Raw genomic sequence first — 17857 nt, 5'->3', positions numbered from 1 at the left:
ACAAGAGATGACAAAAAAAAAAAAGCAGGGAAAAGACGAAGAAGGAGATGAGAGAACAACAGATAAAAGACCAGACAGCCTGCCACCCCACAGTCACGTCACACAATTTACTATGTTCTGGCCCATAATGTTTTATAGCACAATCACTGATAGCACAGTAGTCAGTAGTGATCTCATTTCACAACCCATATCCTTCAGTAATGTGAACACAAAGGGAGAAGCAGAGCCATTAGCTGCGTCCAGTACTCATCCACTGCTACTCATGCATAATTGGCTTCCATGGAAGGAAGCAAGAAAGGGTAAACAGCAAGCAATCATATTAACTCCTGTGAGTCCTAATTGAAATCCGTTAACAATCAGCACAGATGATAGAGGTTGAGGAGACGTGGGGATGTTCATACCCCGAGCCCTCTTTCCTGCACGCTGCTCGCTATTGACACGCGTAAAGACGTGGGTTCGCATTATAATCAAGAGTTATGCTCGAGTCCTGTGCTCATGGGTAGCAGAAGCACAGCTGCTAAACGCGTGCACGTGTGTCGGGCTGACATTTTTACCTCTGTCGGAGATTTAGTTCAAAGTAAAATCAGTTCTGGTGTCTGCCCGTGCCATAAGCAGTGTGAAATAGGGCTGGAAAAATGTGATATGTTGGTTTCCAATACAAATACTACCACATAATAATGCAAATAGCTCTATTTGGAAGGAATTTTATGAATGCAATCATAGTAATTAATTATGCAAAAATCAAGGAATTAATCTGAAAGGAATAGTCCAATATTTCAGGGGCTACTATTATTGCCCTTCTTGCAAATAGTTAGATGAGAAGGTCGATAACAGCCTCGTATCTTTCTGATGCCACAATTAAATTTACTTTACATGGCTCAGCTGAAACATTTGATAAACATTTGCAGCCTCTCATCTCTCACTTTGAGGCAAAGCAATCTATCCCACTCGATAAGATCAAAGTGGAACTGAATGTAGATGATTGTGGATTTCTTCGCAAGCATGCGCATCCAGAAGATTGTGAGTATGTGGGTATAATAAGCGTATGTAAGAGTGGACAAATGTGTGCAGATGTGAAAATGTGCATGGAAACGCGAATATGCCACATGGTATTGTTGTTGGTACATTTTGTTGAATTAAATTTGCCAATAAAAAATACATATGAAGCTGTACAAGCCAGCAGCTGGTCGGGGTAAACAGCTAGCCTGACTCTGTGTAAAGGTAAAGAAATGAACTCAGGGTCTGTTGTTGGCTCTAAGCCTGTCATCCTGGAGGAGGTGGCGGAGGACAGGATGCTGGCAAAACTGCTGGCAATCATGGACAGTGCCTCTCACCCCCTCCACAAAACTCTGGAGAAGCTGAAGAGCATCTTAAGGAACAGAGTCATTCAACCCAGCTGCCTACAGGAACGACACAGGAAATCATTCCGTCGTGGTGCCATCAGACTCCAAAACGTTTTCAGTTATTATCACTGCTAACACTGCACCTTATCCTCTCGCACCTTATGTACCACTTACCTTTGCTCTTCCACCTCAGTATTTCCTTTTTATCTTATAGTTACCCAAGCACTTTAATGTACATAGTATTTTTTTTTCATAGTGTATATAGTACTTTATTGTTTCTATATTTGTCTATTTGTCTAGTATTATGATTGTATTTGTACTACACTGTACTGTTATGATAACCTAATTTCCCTTTGGGAATTAATAAATGTATCTATCTATCTAAATGTGCCTATTAACACCTATATAGCTCACTAATTAATGTTTTGTATTGTGGGTACACAATGAATCTCATCAGTGCAATATCCGAATCATTAGAAGCAGCAATTATTTGATAAAGGTAAAATGGTTGACACAACAGCATTATAACTAGTACGTACTATAGTGTTGATTTCCCAGGCCAACAAATGTTGTTCTTCAGATACAAGATCACATTATTGTTATTTGGTACAGACCCAAACAAATGTTATGTCGTCATGATCTGAATAATTAGTGATAGTGAAAATGATCATCCACACTAAAGATGAATCATATGGCACTTGCAGTATCTGTCATGATTATGTTTTTGTCCATGTTATGCAGCCCTATTTTATATCTTTGTATACTCCCAACCAAAACCAAAAGTTTTAAAATCATAGGGCTCCAAGACAATACTAATAATGATCATAATCATGATAATAAGATCCTTGAGGAGTCTTCCAGTAAAAAAACATCTTTATACTTTAGATACCAACATTACGTTTGTGAGCTTTAGAGTCGCTGGTAGGTGGACACTGTTATCTTTGGAGTAGAGTTAGACCGATACATCAAACAATGTTTGTTTATTTCAGAGATGTATGTGTGTATTGTACTGTAAATGCAAATACACTGCAGCACAAAAATGCCAAAGTAGGTTTGAGGTGATTTACATAGATTGTCCAGCAGAGAGCACTGACATGTACGTTCCTTAAATAATTAACGTTTTTCAGTCGCAATAAAAGTAAATTATCTAAGAGATCCGTATAAAGATACTCTGATAATGTTATGTGTTGATGCTCCAGTTGGAAACATGTCTTCCCTTTAGTTCCTACAGTTGAATGTGTGGAAGGATGCATGTGTGGAGAGTTGGACACTGTAAGGGTGTTCACATTCATTGTGGATACATTTTTTTTTTTTTGTAGCTCCAATGACGTTGCTAATAGCTCCAATTATAAGGAATATAGTGTGGTAATTATCCCTTTTTTCTTTTTAAACTCTGCTAGACACACATTAGTGAATTGTAATGTGTGTCTTAATTTATGTGTAGCAAGGATCTTTTAAAAACACAGATTTAATTTCAGTTATATTTCCAAGAATGCTGAACTACTCCTTTAAGATTGTTTAGTCAGAAAATCCTTCAGTTCTGACTATGCTATTATCTTAGTAATCTGTCTGGTATGTATGATGTTTGCTTTTTCTCCAAATTCTCATTAATTCTTTTCATCCGCATGACATACCTTTTTTTTTTATTTGTATTTTTTTATCCATTTATGCAACACTAATAATAGTGAGGAAAAAGGAGAGTAGATTGGGCGCGTCACTATTCCAGTTGTGTCTTAAACCACTAGATGGTGTTCTTGTCTCTTCACACTGACAGTACACAACATCCAACAGAAGGACTGAGTGTAGAAACCCTGGAGAAAATAAACCCATACTTTCTACATGTCAGCATTAAAAACTACCATCACACCAGGTTTGACAGGATTTTGCATAAGACATTCTTAAATAATGCATCGCAATCGCTATGACTACAGAGCATATGGAGCAGCTGAGCAGCTCCTCGTGACAAGCAAACAGTCTTGCACTGTCTGAAGCTCCTTTTCAACAGGGAGCTCATCTAGACTGCAAATGCACCCAGGGAGAGAAAGGAAATAAAACTCAATCCTCCGAATCTTTATCCAGGCACTGACTCATTCATATTTGGGAGTCTGGCTGTCAGCCAGGCTAACAAAACGCTGTTGAAAGGCAGAATAAATACTGAACAAGGGTGTGTATGTTCAGGTTCAAGGGTTCATAATTGGCAGGAAACCCTTCAGCTGCACAGTTTACAGAGTTGCTTTTGGATATTTCAGTCCATTAATGTGGCACTCAGCCTTCTTCTTGTGTATCCTCCTGCCCTGCCACTTTGTCAAGTATTTATTCAGTTATAACCATTAGAGCCTGACTGATTTTTAGACTTTTTAGAGGTTTTAATGCAGAAAAAGATGCTTGAGTAATACAAATTATTGATTCCTAGTTAAATTTATCGTTTCAATGCATTGATGTCCTTTTAGGCAATATTGTTAAACTGCAAAATTATCCTCTATCTTGTGTTTGCCAAAAATGTGTGCATATCTGCAAATATATTGATATCAGAAATGTTTAGTCTCTCACATCAGTATCGACATCAGCCCTAAAAATAGAGTATTGATCGGGCTCTTATCCAGATACCAATATATCTGTGATAGGCCAATAAAGGCTAATAACATCAGCCAACCAATTTATTGGCCCAATGCAAATTGACTTAGAGTTTGACATCGTTTATATACCCATTTTCCATTTGAATTTATCTTTCAAATCACATTAAAGTGTTTTATTAAAAGAATATGTAAAGCAGCTAGTAGGTATTTACAGTCGTATAGCCTGACTGATTTATCAATTGGCCGCTATTATCGACTGAGGTTGGTCTATTGCAGATTGTCGACATCGCTGTATTTGCTGCCGGATGTGCAGTGATAATAAAAGCTTATTTTCAGAGATTATATTGCAGAAAAATGTGACTGGAGATGATTTATGATGATTAGACTCCCATTAAAGTTTGCTGTTTCAGTGCACTGATGTCATTTTATACAATGAAATGCATTGTTCAACTGTAAAATATGCCGCCTCTGTTAAATATATTTGTCATAAGTGTTTGATAACAACATTTGAGGGACCATTGCCAATTATGTGCGTATGCAGGTCGATATGTCAAAACCTAATTTTTTTTCCTTCCAAATATTGTTATTGGCCCCCAAATCGGTCAGGCCCCATCATCTAGCTGTTTTGCCTTAAGTCCTTCATGAGCCACAAATTATGTTTACTGTCAGTATAGAGGAAAAATAATAACAGAGGTCTTAAAAGCATGCCTGCATTTTGAAATTCCAAGGCTTTAATGTTTGACAAAAATATTTCTCTTGCATCTGAGAATATAAAGCTTTATATTATTGACTCTTAGTGAGCTGCACTGCTTCTCAAGGGCAAGACAGGAGCAGACATTTCCCTGCGCTGTTATGTTTTTCCTTTTTTTCCCCATCTCTTCTGCGGCAGATGGTAGAGAGAAAATCACTTTCTGCTGGGGGCAGGATGCAGCGGGGTCAGGGTTTAAGCTGCGAGGTCCACTCCGAACCTGGCTGATTTGACGGGACTACTTTGCATACGCTGAGTCTAATCAAATATATGCAGAAGAAGAAGGCGGGATTTGCAAAGCAGCTTGATACAAAGATGCTGATTAGATTAGGGATTTTACAGAACAGCAAGCCGAGACACACAGTCCAGCCTGAAAACAGACACATGGAGGGGGGGAAAAAAAGAGATTCACAGAATGTTTTCAGTGGAAAAAGGGAGAAAGAGATGAGCGAGTAAGGCGTTAATATTGACCCAAGGACCTCATTCTGTTGAGACTACACAGATTGTTACTGGATGATGAGAGGCAATCAGAAGAAAAAGGGGAAAAAAAAATATTACTTTGCAATTTAAGTAAATAACAAAAACTCAACTCTTCGTCTTGTTTACCTGTTCAGGCTTTGATTGAATTGATCTCCAAGGACAATGACAAATGATTGCATTCTAAAATGAAGGATCCTTTGCAGAGGGGACGTCGATACTTAAAATAATAAGGCGGTGAAATGTTCAAGTTATGTCAACAGCAGCAAAATAAGTGCTGCCTGAGAAAAAGAACATATCCGCCACACGAATATACTGTAGCTAAAAACAAATGCAGCCACTGACATCACGCTGGCACAATGATGTACCTTATTTAAATGCCTCATATGCTCATATTCTTCTGAGAGCACCAAACCATGAATCATTTCCAGCTTATGCAGATGAACACTGCGGTTTTCGTAAGTCTTATGTGATCCAATTACAATTGGGTACTTAGAAACCAAGCTACATACATGATCGGTGAACGAGCAGCGTGTTACATAATATCTTAGAACAATCAATGAAACATGAATAGTTAAAAAGCTAGCCGGATTAAGGTTTCCTTTGCAGTAGGACAAAGTTCAAATTGCAGGAAAACCGTCAAATTAGTTGGAGGCCATTTGAGCCATGATATAAACCACCTACACCTACAAGGAAGGCCTGTTTAGCATCCCTTTCTAACATATCTCAGATGCACATGTGTGGGCGTATATATTTCTTACATGTTCCAGCCAAGCTGATGACTAGCCTTGGGACAAGATTGTGTGTAATGCCACAATGCCAAAGACGGTGAAAGCTTGTTCATTTCAACACACATAAACCCGAATGTGTTTTCCATAGCCTTAATCCTACTTTTAAGCACTGAAAATCATAAATTGAAAGCCTAACATTGCCCCCTTGGTTTCCTGCATCCATCTTCCCGTGGACATCTGCTCTCATCAGGGCACCTTTTGAGAAGTGGACCCCATCCAGAGAGCCTGAACCCACGGGGAATCGGCTATGTGCCTCTGCAGAGTGAGTGAGTGAGTGGGAGTCAGTCAAAGCCCCAAGCACTTACAGGGAGTCGGGGGGGGGGGGGTTGGGTTGGGTTTGGGGGTGGCAGTGAGGAGGTGGCTGCTGGGAGGCAAAGCTAATTCACTGTGACAGAAATCAGAGCTGTCAGGACCACCATGACCAAGCAGCATGGACAGCATATATCCAGTCAAACCTCACAGCCAAGGGGAAGGAGGGATGTCGGGGGGGGGGGGGCTCAGAGAGAAAGGAGGGGATGTACTGATTAAGGCACTTAGAGATAGAAAGTGTGTGTCAATGTGTGTGTGTTTGCAGAGAGGGCAATGTCTATCCTGTGAAAACCACTGAAATAGAAACGGCAAGGTAAGGAGGCTGCACAGGTAAGAGGAGAGCTTCACAGTCAGAGGGTCTGACAAAATACAGCAAGAGACGAAGAGGGATGGACAGGATCTGGGGAATTCAAGAACAGGTGTATTTTTAGCAGGAAGTGAAGCCACATTACAACACATTTACACACACACACACACACACACACACACACACACACACAAAGAAGAAATTACAGTAGCTAAATATCAGTCCTCTGGGATTAATGGTGGAAGGTTACCGGATAACACATGTAATTTTCATGTGGAAAGCTCTGATGTTCTGCTAATCTGTTAGCAAGCGAAACACAAAAAATGTAATGGAGCATTATAGGAACAGAATATTGCGAGAAAACTGATATCATTGAGAGAGGGAGAAAGAAAGAGAGGGAGAGCGGGAAGGGCAGCCACCGGCATCATTACTTAATGATGAGAGAGGGAGACACAAGGCTGGTCTCTAAATGACACAGAGTAGGAGGAGGGGATTGTGGGAGATTAAGTGAGCTCTGTGCTGTTTGCCATACACTGCAAAGCACTGCAGGATGTTTGTCGAGCGGCACTCTCATTTGGGACGAGGCAAGAGACAGTAGGGGGACCTTAAACTTGGCTGGGAGGAGGGCAAAACGCCATTGTTCCTTGAGAGCCTCGGGGAGGAGGATCTGAGAAGAAGTTAAGGATTAGACAGCGATGTTGTTTTTCACTGATGGGATACAACTTCGAAGAGGAAAAAAGCGGGTGAAAGTTGGAGTCTCATGTTGTCGCTAAGCAGTTTACTTTGGATTTATGGTTCGTACGTGTAGGTTTTTGGGGGGGGTTTTTTGCGTGTTTTCAGGAAAGAATGGAATTAAATAAGTGAGCAAAATTGTTCACTTGTCTGGCAGTGGGATTAACTCTTCCAACACTTTACCCTTGAAATCATCCAGACTTTCAAGTCAGCAGCGGGAAATCAGTTTGAACTGATCCCTGACAATGTTCATCTGATTCGAACTGCGAAGAAACATCTTTTCAAGGTGACGTATCACCCTTCACATGTACGACTTTTAAACACTAAGCTCTCGTGATGTGTTTAAAAGTTTCTGACTGGGTGGACAATAATTTGAAGCTGCAGCACTAGTCGATTAATCAATTAGACAACTATTTTCATGATCAAATTAATGATTGATTAACCTGACCATTATTTTCACAGTAATTGTTGAATTTATGAAATGTCATAAATAAAAAAATGACATCTCCAAATTGCATCCAACCAACATTCCAAAAGCCAAAGACACTTACTGTCATAAAAGACAATGAAAAGCAGCAAATCCAGCAAATGATTGACATTTTTTGCATGAAAACTACTGAAACCACTCATTGATTATCAAAACAGCTTGCGGAAAATAGGCTAATTGATGCAGCTTTGCTGAATATCTTGTGGTTCTGTTTGCCAGACAAAACAAAACATTTCAAGACGCCAGCTTAGGCTTTGAGAAAATCATTACAAAATTTTAACATCATTTAAAGTCATCATTAGTTGTAGCGCTACTGCTCAAAAAAGAAAAACAAACAAAAAAAAGAAAATAGTGCCTGTATTATTTCTTTGTACACAGGAACATCTCTAAGTAGTCTGAACTGAGTATTTGTGAGATTTCTCCAGGGCTAAAGCGATTTGTGGCCACTATATTTGAACCATTTTTCATCTTCTGCCATAGATACTGAGAGTTCGTGTATGGAATTAACCTTGTCATCATAATATGTGTCTGTTGAAAGGCTGGAGGCAGCAGGTGGGTCGAAAAAGAATTGCTGTTTAATATATCATGCTGTTTCTCATTTGATTCTTATCACACCAGGGGCAGCCAGAGGGATTAGAAACCTTGAAGAATCCAACTTCCAGCAACATGACCTGTGCACTGTATCAAGGCCCTCTCCTGCTGCCGTTGCTGCTGCTTTCACTCCTCCACAGCTCTCAGGAATTCTGTCCATCCACGTGCCTCTGTGTATCTGACACAGCGAGCTGTAGCTCCAGTGGTCTGGCCAAGCTACCCAAGGCCCTGCCTTTCTCCTCCGTCATCCTCGATGTCAGCCACAACCACATTTCCTGGCTGGGTCCGGGCAGCTTCAAGAATCTGCCGAGACTGGAAAACCTCCGACTGGCCCACAACCAGCTCACCTCACTGGACCCTGGGGTGTTTCGCAATGCCTCCGGCCTCAGGTTCCTCGATTTGTCCTCCAACAAGCTGCAGGTGGTCCAGCAACACTACTTCCAGGGGTTGTGGAGGTTGGAGGAGCTCCTTCTCTTCAATAACAAGATCACACAGGTGGAGCCTGGCACACTGACCGGTCTGAGCAGCTTAAAGAAGGCCTACTTCAGCCTCAACCAGATCACACACTTCCCATTCTTCTCCATCCAAGACCATAGCCATCCCTTCCTGACCATGCTGGACCTCTCATCCAACCGAATGAGTCATCTGAAATGGGAGGACGTGAAAGCTTTGCCTGGGTTGGTACAACGGGGGCTCTACCTCCACAACAACTCTCTAATCTGTGACTGCGCCATGTACAGTGTGTTCTGGCACTGGGATCTGAGAGGTTATGACCCGCTGAAGGACTTCACCGATGAGCACACTTGCAGCATCAATGGGGATCCACGGTCGTCCATCCGGTTCCTGCGACAGAACCGTTACTTCCTCAACTGCACCGTGGAAAAGGCCGTCTCGCAGCCCGTGACCGTGCTCCTCTCCAACGTGTTGGTTTCAGAGGGAGAGCGGGTGCGTCTGGACTGCCAAACGTCCCTGATGAGTACAGACCTCTCATTTACATGGTTCTCCCCCAGCAAGGGGTACATCACCCAGACCAGCATAAATGACACACTAATTAGCCTGTTCGCTAATGGTACCTTGGAGATCCAAGCAGTCAAGGTCAACGACTCAGGTCTGTATGTGTGCACAGCTCTGGATATTAAACAGGGACTAAATGCGACTCGTGAGGTGAATGTGACGGTGCTGCCGCCTGCAGGAGAGTCGTTCAACACCGGCTACACAACGCTGCTGGGCTGCGTGGTGACTATGGTCTGCATCCTCATTTACCTCTACATGACTCCATGTCGCTGCAGCAGCTGCAAACAGCCCAAACCTCCACTTATCCCCATTGCGACCTACGACCCCAGCACCCTAACTTCCGCTTTCTCCTCCTCCGTGAGAGACGAGTCCAAAATCCAAACTGACAAGCATGTGGTATTCGTGGAGCCAGTGATTAGTGAAGACGCAGCAGAGTGGACACCTGAACGCTTACCCTGAACATGATTTCTTCTCTGTGAGGCAGAAACAATAGAACCTCAGGACAAGGCAAAACCTCTTACTCAGGAATGAACCTTGACACGCAATCAGAAGTGAGTGTTTATGTTGTAAAAACAAGAACACCATGTCTCTTTCCGAGACTGCCAGCTGCAGTTAAAAGGTCTCCTGAACAGAAAAAGCAATATCTCCTGATCCAGTTCCGCTCTTCTCTTTCATCTTGCCTGGTAGTCGAAATGGAAGTTTCAACATTGGTTTATAACCCTCAGCGTACTGACATTGCTAAATCACAGCAGAGCCATTATCAGGCCTGAGAATCAGCTAATAACTTCTCTGTGTATAGCACTGGGGGGAATATTTCTCGCGGGATCAGGGAATGAATCTGGCTCACTTTTCACAGAAAGTGCTAAACACGGATTAAAAGCCCCAGAAAGACGCTGCAAGTTTATGACTCTAACGGACCACAGGAAGTAAGTTTAGTCTGTGTTGCATAGCTGAGTTAAGGTGCTCCATATTTAGTGTGGGTAAAGACAGGTACCAGCACCGCACAAGCTGAAGATAACTTTAGATATACAGCCAATATTTCATTTAATATGTGGCTTAAACATGAACTCCTGAATACTTCTGTTCTCTGTATTCGTAATAAAAGATGAATTCCCTTTAGATCAGCTGCCTGGTGTGCTGATATAGTTTTGCTTTAGAAGGCAATTGTAGCAAAATCCGTTCCCATCATAGAAAAAAGGGGGGAAATAAAGATACAGCAAGAAAAGCTGGGAATGTCTGCAGACACCACTGCTTTCGCAAAACATTTAAAACTCTTATCTAGCAGAAAACAGAGGCGCATCCTGCAGCGATCCATCATACATATACATATCTCGCGCAAACCTGTTGCATTAATCTGGCAGCGAAAAAAAAACAAACAATGACTCTCTATCGGTGCGCTGCTTATCTGGAAAATAGTGAAGTACAGAAATCAGGAGTGTCAACAAACCAAAAACAAACAGCAATTGGACCACTCTTCAAAGACAGCATCTCTTTGATCAAACACAGACGAGCACTTTGAACACTGCGGAACAAACACAACCACAAAATTTGAACTGAAGTGACAAACACTTCAAGCAGCTCTGACGCAAACCCGAGGGGGGGCATTACCTTGCACGGCGTGTTTTCCTTTTTTATGCCGTGTAAAATGCCTCAATTGACAGAATTACACACTGCAACGCCACAGATGAAAGAAGACGTTGAAGGCCTTGTACACTCGTGCCATGAAAGAACATGCGTGTGGAACATTAAGTCGATGACATGCAAGAACAGGGAGAGCATATGGGAGTCAGGGATGAAGGGAAGTATAACACGTGATGAGACAAACAAAATCCTCAAAAGAAACAAATCAATTTCTTTAAGTCCATGCATCCATAACGTTTTGAAATTGCAGTTTAATCTCGACGCAAAAAAACACTGGGTGGGACTAAGGATTGTTTTCGAGATTGGATGGGATTAGATGTAATCCTTCATATAATGTCAAAGGGAAGTTCTCAGCAACTGTGCATCTCACAAAAGGAGGGCATTTTGTACGAGGAAGGGCCTTTGATTATCTTCTAAATCCTTAATTAAAACTTGACAGCGTATTGTTGTGCATGCTGAATGTCAATTCACAGACAAAAATAAAAGGTGGAGATCTAAAATCAAAGGGGCAGCCAAGCATGAAACTGGGACAGACTCGCTCTTTGACAGCGGCGAGTTTCATCACTATTAAACTCTCAGGGATTACTCAAAAAAAAATCTCTCAGGCTAAGAGATGACTGTATTGTGATCCACCACTCCATTTAATCACTCTGCTACTGACTTATAAATATAGCAAAGTTATTAAATGTTTTTTTTTTTCATGATAGTGAGCAACATTCAAAGATTACACAACATACTGCTACGTGCTCCTGCGTGATGTAACATCTTGTATCTGCATGTGTCATGAACCGTTGTTTCTCAGCAGCGGTGTAGTGGAGATATTACATGGTGCGATGAGTTGGGGTCAGGTTTTAGGAGATTAGTGCGAGGATGAAAACCAGGTGCTTTGTCAATTTCAGTGTTTTTTAAATCCCTCTAATCTGGTTCCGCTCTCTGACACAGCACACACAGCTGGGTTGGGATTTATTGTTTCTGATATGATTAGCAGACAGGTTAAAACAAAGGACATGATGTGAGCATTTTATTAAGGGCTTTCTATTTCACAGAGGAGTCCACAGGTGACCCTGCTTATGTAAGCACACTGCTGTTTTAGGGAATAACCTCTGTGTAGGCAGCATGTCAGAGTAAGAATGAGTGAAGTTGGTATCCTGATGCCATTTGGTATCCAGCGTTTTATTTTAACCTTGTGACCGCAAGTACTTTACTGATGATGGGAGGCCTCGGCAGTGCATTTTGAAAAAATAAAAAGGTATAAAAAGCACTCCAATAAATGATGATTTTGCTCTGTGAAACTGTCACGGATGTTCCTGCTCATTTCAAACATTAGGATGTAATAAACACACAGATTTAGTTTGCTGAAATCAGGATCACTGCCATAATCTCTGTTTCATTTGTTCACATTAATAGATCCAATAATTACACTTTGAAATAATATCTGAATTTCCAGGCTACACGGAGAGGTACATGGTTGTATGGCTCAGACTATTCCGAACGGCTCTAACAAATTACCCAAATGTAAAGGAAAATCCCCTTGATGCTTTAAAAGATACTCTTCTCCAAAGCAAAACACTCCATCAGGCCTCAATTAAAGCATGCACTCCCTGTTCCAGATTAATTGTTTTCCCTAGTTCGGCTGAGCTCCGAGGGATTCAAAATCATCTTATTCAAGAATCTAATTACTGTGAAAGGGAGAGTTTTACTCTGAATAGCTTGAGTTGAATTGCTTTCACTAGTGAGGGCTGCCTTCACTGTCAACAGGGGCTATTACTGAACTGTCAAAATAGTCATCAGGCTGGAGTGGAGGCATCCAGCTGTGGCAGATACATACGCATCTTTCAGGCGCTGCACTGCCCACATACGTTGGCTCATTTGAGGCACAATGTCACCAAGCCGACAAAAAACCCTCATTTCATTTTAATTGGACACCTTACTTGGGAGTATGCGCTCGAGAAACACGAACAGCATCAGCGTTAGGACAGTCCACCAGCTGGCTATACAATCCTGTGGATCCTTATTTTGGGAGGCCAGGCTTGCTGCTCTCCAGAAAAAGACTACAGTAAATGTGGATTGCTGCACAACAGACGACAGGCTGTTTATCATACCTCTGTACCGCATATGAACACAGGCCATGTTCTGTGTTTTCAAAGCACAATGAAGCAGCTGGATGTCGGATATGTCAGGCAGGATTCTGGTCCCAGTCACAGCACTGTGGGGCACATTGCACATGAATCACATTTCAATGCAAACAAACAAAGAGCACATGCAGTAATACGCTACCATCCAAGCCATTCAGCATGTTAGAAGAAGTATCCCCCAGGGGTCGCTTTATGCTTCAGTGAGTAAAAATATGCTGGATATGATAAGACTGGACAAACACAATGAGTCAACATGTTTGAAGTTTTATTTTATTGCTCGTGACCACTTTTTTTTCTACAGCATCTTCTTGTCTTTTATTCTTCCTCTGTGTATCTCAGCTTGTGTCATTTCTCCTACCAGCTTTATTGTATCATGTGGTAATGGTGCAGCCCTTGTTATTACCTGTCACACTTGTCCACTAAAAGACAAAAAATGAACTCTGATGAAATATGGCTTTATTATTTCCATAAAAAAAAGACCTTTACTGCGAGAGAAAAAAGGCACCCTACCTATAACATCTCACAGTGTCAGTGATGCTCAATAATGTACTTTATGGTTGTTTTTAGCCATACTAGCTGCCTGACTCTAGGGATGTCGGTCAGTCAACCATTACTGGATCGATTGCCATGACATTTTGTACTGACATTGATGGTCCCCAGAGGATGAAGTTGCCGACTTTCCTTAGCTTACCAAGAGCAGGTTGACATGACTTTACAAAAATATCCTGACAACTACTGTATGCATTGGTGCACAAATTGGTAAATAAAAAGAGGGTAACGTCCACACATGAATTCTCTGCCACAGGGGTTTTAAAAAAAAACAAAAAAAACAAAAAAAACTTTTCAATCCAGCTTGGATCTTGATCAGGTCTGATTGTTTGAAAAATGAATATTTATACATCACGCACGGCAATAGCCTGAAAAGCTCTAAGAGGACAGATGTGGCGAACGATCCAAACTGTCCAGGGTGACAGAGTAAAGTGCAGTCCATGATGATAATGTTTTCATCCCAGTCGAAATCTACTATGAACTACACATATAATGTTACTGTTAATAATGTTAATGTTGCAGAGATCATAATACTTTTGTGAAGAATCGCTCAGTGAGCTAGCCTCCGCTCAACATACATCACAACCACCCACACAGCCATCACCTCGGGACAGAAAAAGTATCTAAAAAGGTGAAGAATCCCAACAAGTTTGGCTATAATTACAGCTGCCAAAGGAGAGTTAGTCAGCTGTTGGGTATGTGGTCTTTATGATTACGTACTTTCACTGTCTATATTGTTAATATTATTTCTATTTGAAACTGCGACCCCCCCCAGTTGAAAAATGACGTTTTAAATTCAATTCAAATAGGATCAGCGCGACTTCATCTCTCTTTCTATATTGCCTCTAGTTTTGTATTGCTTGCAAGTAAGAGTCACTCATCAGGAGTGCATAGATGATACCATTTCCATATGCGCCTCAGGTTAAACATTATCTTAACATATAGGTACATTTCCATAGGTAATGTGTTATACATCAACCATTGTCAGAACACATATCCCCAGAAGAGGTCACACAGTAGAGGTAAAAAAAAAAAAAAAAAACGCCCTTCGGAAAGAACTCCATAAATGAATTTTTACCTATATTAGTTTTTACAGTCCTCTATGTCATATAAATGTTGCACAACATTCATTAGATTACATATGCAAAAACAACATATCAAAATAATGAAGGGACATTAGAGAATTTCCCTCACAAGATGAGAGATGCAGGTTCACATTTGTGGCTATGAGTGAAACGCATCAACAGCCATTGAACAGACTGCCATGAAATTTGGTATAAGAATCCATGCTCCCCTCAGCAAGAAGTCACACCTTAACAACTCCTCTAGCGCCACCATCAGGTCAAAATCTCATTTTGCCCAATACTATGGTTTCATACTAAGCACCTGCTTAACTAATGGCATACCCCTTATTCAAAACCCTTCTTTGGTACAAGTTTATAAGTAGCATCAGCTTAATGCGCTTTAAGTATTAAAAGTAAAAGGACTAATTCTGCAGGAAATTGGTCCCTGAGACTGATATATTATTCATGCTGTTATCACACTGTTAACTGATGCATTAATGCATAAGCTGCTTTCTACTGCCACAGTCAGTCAAGGCGTGTCTAATTATAACCTCTTTACTTCCAGGTTCCCACAATACGGATCTAGCCCATCAAACAAAACTATGATGTGTCCAAAGATGATTAATGAGGTAGGACTTGTAAAACACAAAACAAAAGGTTTATATTGGCCTAACTGTTTTTCAGGAACGGCTGCTGTTCAGAAAACTCAAACTGGATGATTTTATCTAAAACAGGAGGCCCAGTTTATTGAATGAGATCCTGTGAGAAGTTTAGAGGGAGAACATCTCTTAGGGTCATGATCCGAAGTGAAATCTGTGTTGTAGCTGATATTTTATAAACACATTGTGTTGTTTCATGTAAAATCTTAATATGAAGACTATTCAGTGACTACCAGGGTCATAAAAGGATACTCACCATATATATTCAAGTAAAAGATATCATTTTATAATCTGACTTTGGTAAAGGTTGAAGTAAATCAAATATTAAGCATACTTAATTAGCCTATCAAAAGTACAAGTAAAAGTAGGTATGAACCGTATACTCTAGGTCGACAGGCTGATAATCTGAAATGACATTCCGCATTTTTCTGATTATTGTAATATATGTGTTCTTTTTGAAAATCTGATCTGATCTGATGTTAACTGAAATATTTTGGCTCTGGTGCAGCATGCAATCTGCAAAGTAACTCGTAACTAAAGTAAGCAAATAAATGTAGTTGCGTAAATAGAAAGTACAAAGTATAAATACCTCAAAATGGTAACTGATAAGTGCAGTGCTTGAGTAAAAGTACTTACATTCCACTATTGGTAAGTATAGCTGTAAAATATGCGCAGTGGAGACCTAACATATGATGGCATACAATTCAGTCATAAGTGCCTCAAAATTTGACTTAAGTAAGTTACAGTATATGAGTAAATATATTTTTACTTGTAACAACTATTCTTAATTTCATCATAGCTTCTTTCACCTCACTGTGTTTCGCTCTGACAGTCACAACTTACTCAGAATATATTGTCTGATAATATATACACATATATAAACTGATAACCCCACTAGAGGCTAACTTTACTACCCACCAGATGACAAACAGACAAAGTTATCAATAGCCTAACATTAGCTAGTTAACCTGGTTACCTGTAGCGTTACCAGCTGAAAAAAAACAATGTATTTCCCACAGGGGTCGGTGGAAAAAAAAACATAGCTAAATTATTAGACTTACATTCAGCAGGTAGCCAGAGACATTAGCAAATGTTGCGCCGTTAGCTACTTAGTAGAGTTAGCAACTGCGTGCTAACAGGTTAGCTAGTTAGTTGACATGTCAATGTTGTGTCAGTTTTTTTTTCTACTGGTCCCCAAGTGGGCCAAAAATCATGTAAATTTATTTTAAGAAACAATCGCATATCCCTGCCCTTTATTAGACAGAGGTATCTATCTATCTATCTATCTATCTATCTATCTATCTATCTATCTACATACATACATACATACATACATACATACATACATACACTGATAAGATTATAGACCACCATCATAGATTCTAGTGATATTTTTGTATACTCATTATAGGCTGTACCTCAGTTTGAATCTTACCATGTTGTTTATCCAGATGTGACTCAAGTCATTCAGTCCAAGTCTGGGGAAAGTCCCAAGTCATGTGACGTTTTCCCTCTAAAGAAACTGCAGTCTGACCTGCAGTGTCCAGTCTTTATAATGATATTGTCAGTTTATCTATTATGTTCTAGTATGAGAGTTAATTATATCTGCATTCTAATTGTTGATATTCAGTGAAATAAATATAATCATACAAATAACGTAATGAAAGCTTGTTTTTTTAATTTCCTCTCATTCAAAAAATGTATTCCCTCCCCTATAACTTTTAAACAGCGACAGTCAAACAAAAACAAAGTTGTAATTATGATAATAAAAACAGAAAATGAACACAGGCAAGTCATGCGAGTCATCACGTCTCAATTCAAGTCGGGTTGAAAGTCTTCAACCTCCAAATGTCACGTCATTCATTTTTTGTCAAGCTGCAAATCATCAGAACAAGCGACTGAAGTCGACTCAAGTACAAGTCACAATGACTCGAGGCCACATCTGTTATTCAGTTTATCATTGTTTGTTGTATTATATTCAATTGTCTTTTTAAAAAACCTATAGAGTTCAGTTATGTACGTCAAAACTAATCTCAGTGGTTTAAGATTGTGTTCGTTGTGGGTATTTAGGGCTGAAAATATAACTGTGTGTGTAGTATGGTGCTGTTATGAAAATACATTAAAAAAAAACAAAAAACACCCTGCTCAGTGTGTGATGTGTCTTGGCTGCAATTGATTTTTCCCCCAGTTTCCAAAGTTACCATGGCATATCTATTGCACAACTGGAATAGGGCCCTGGAGATGAAGCGTTAACCCATTTTCCACATTAATAGGAAACGGCGCCCTCTGGTGTTTCTGTCCACCAAGTTAATGAAACCGCACAATAAAATCCACACCAAGAGTACATCAACCTTCCTAATGATGCTTTCAGTGGTGGTAGAGTTAATGGGTCAATAGCACTCAGCATGGATCCTCAGATGCATTTAAAAGTGCT

At 40.4% G+C, this 17857-nt stretch overlaps 2 protein-coding genes across 5 annotated transcripts in view; one reads left to right on the top strand and one right to left on the bottom strand.

Moving 5' to 3' along the window:
• The window catches only part of LOC119023090 (metabotropic glutamate receptor 7-like), a 116847-nt gene extending 99913 nt beyond the window's left edge, over positions 1-16934 (bottom strand). For 2 of the 4 annotated variants that reach the window (XM_037104753.1, XM_037104754.1), the window contains exons 1-2: positions 16859-16934; positions 13119-13222 (exon numbers count right to left, since the gene is read on the bottom strand). The gene's annotated coding sequence lies outside the window, so the exon portion shown is untranslated. Of the gene's footprint in view, positions 1-13118; positions 13223-16484; positions 16606-16858 lie in introns of those variants that run through there. The other 2 variants (XM_037104751.1, XM_037104752.1) reach the window with 1 other exon arrangement.
• Positions 8350-9837, top strand: LOC119023092 (amphoterin-induced protein 3). The gene has a single exon (XM_037104755.1). It carries the CDS (start codon positions 8437-8439, stop codon positions 9832-9834), a length of 1398 nt encoding a protein of 465 aa, XP_036960650.1. The 5' UTR covers positions 8350-8436; the 3' UTR covers positions 9835-9837.
• Positions 16935-17857: the final 923 nt, after the last annotated feature.

The sequence above is a fragment of the Acanthopagrus latus genome, chromosome 7 (genome assembly GCF_904848185.1).
Source record: "Acanthopagrus latus isolate v.2019 chromosome 7, fAcaLat1.1, whole genome shotgun sequence".
NCBI lineage: Eukaryota > Metazoa > Chordata > Actinopteri > Spariformes > Sparidae > Acanthopagrus > Acanthopagrus latus.
This window is presented reverse-complemented; position numbering and strand designations above follow the sequence as displayed.

Bases quoted from the DNA above. Each gene is read 5' to 3' on its own strand.
- LOC119023092 (XM_037104755.1), top strand. From the start codon at position 8,437: ATGACCTGTGCACTGTATCAAGGCCCTCTCCTGCTGCCGTTGCTGCTG.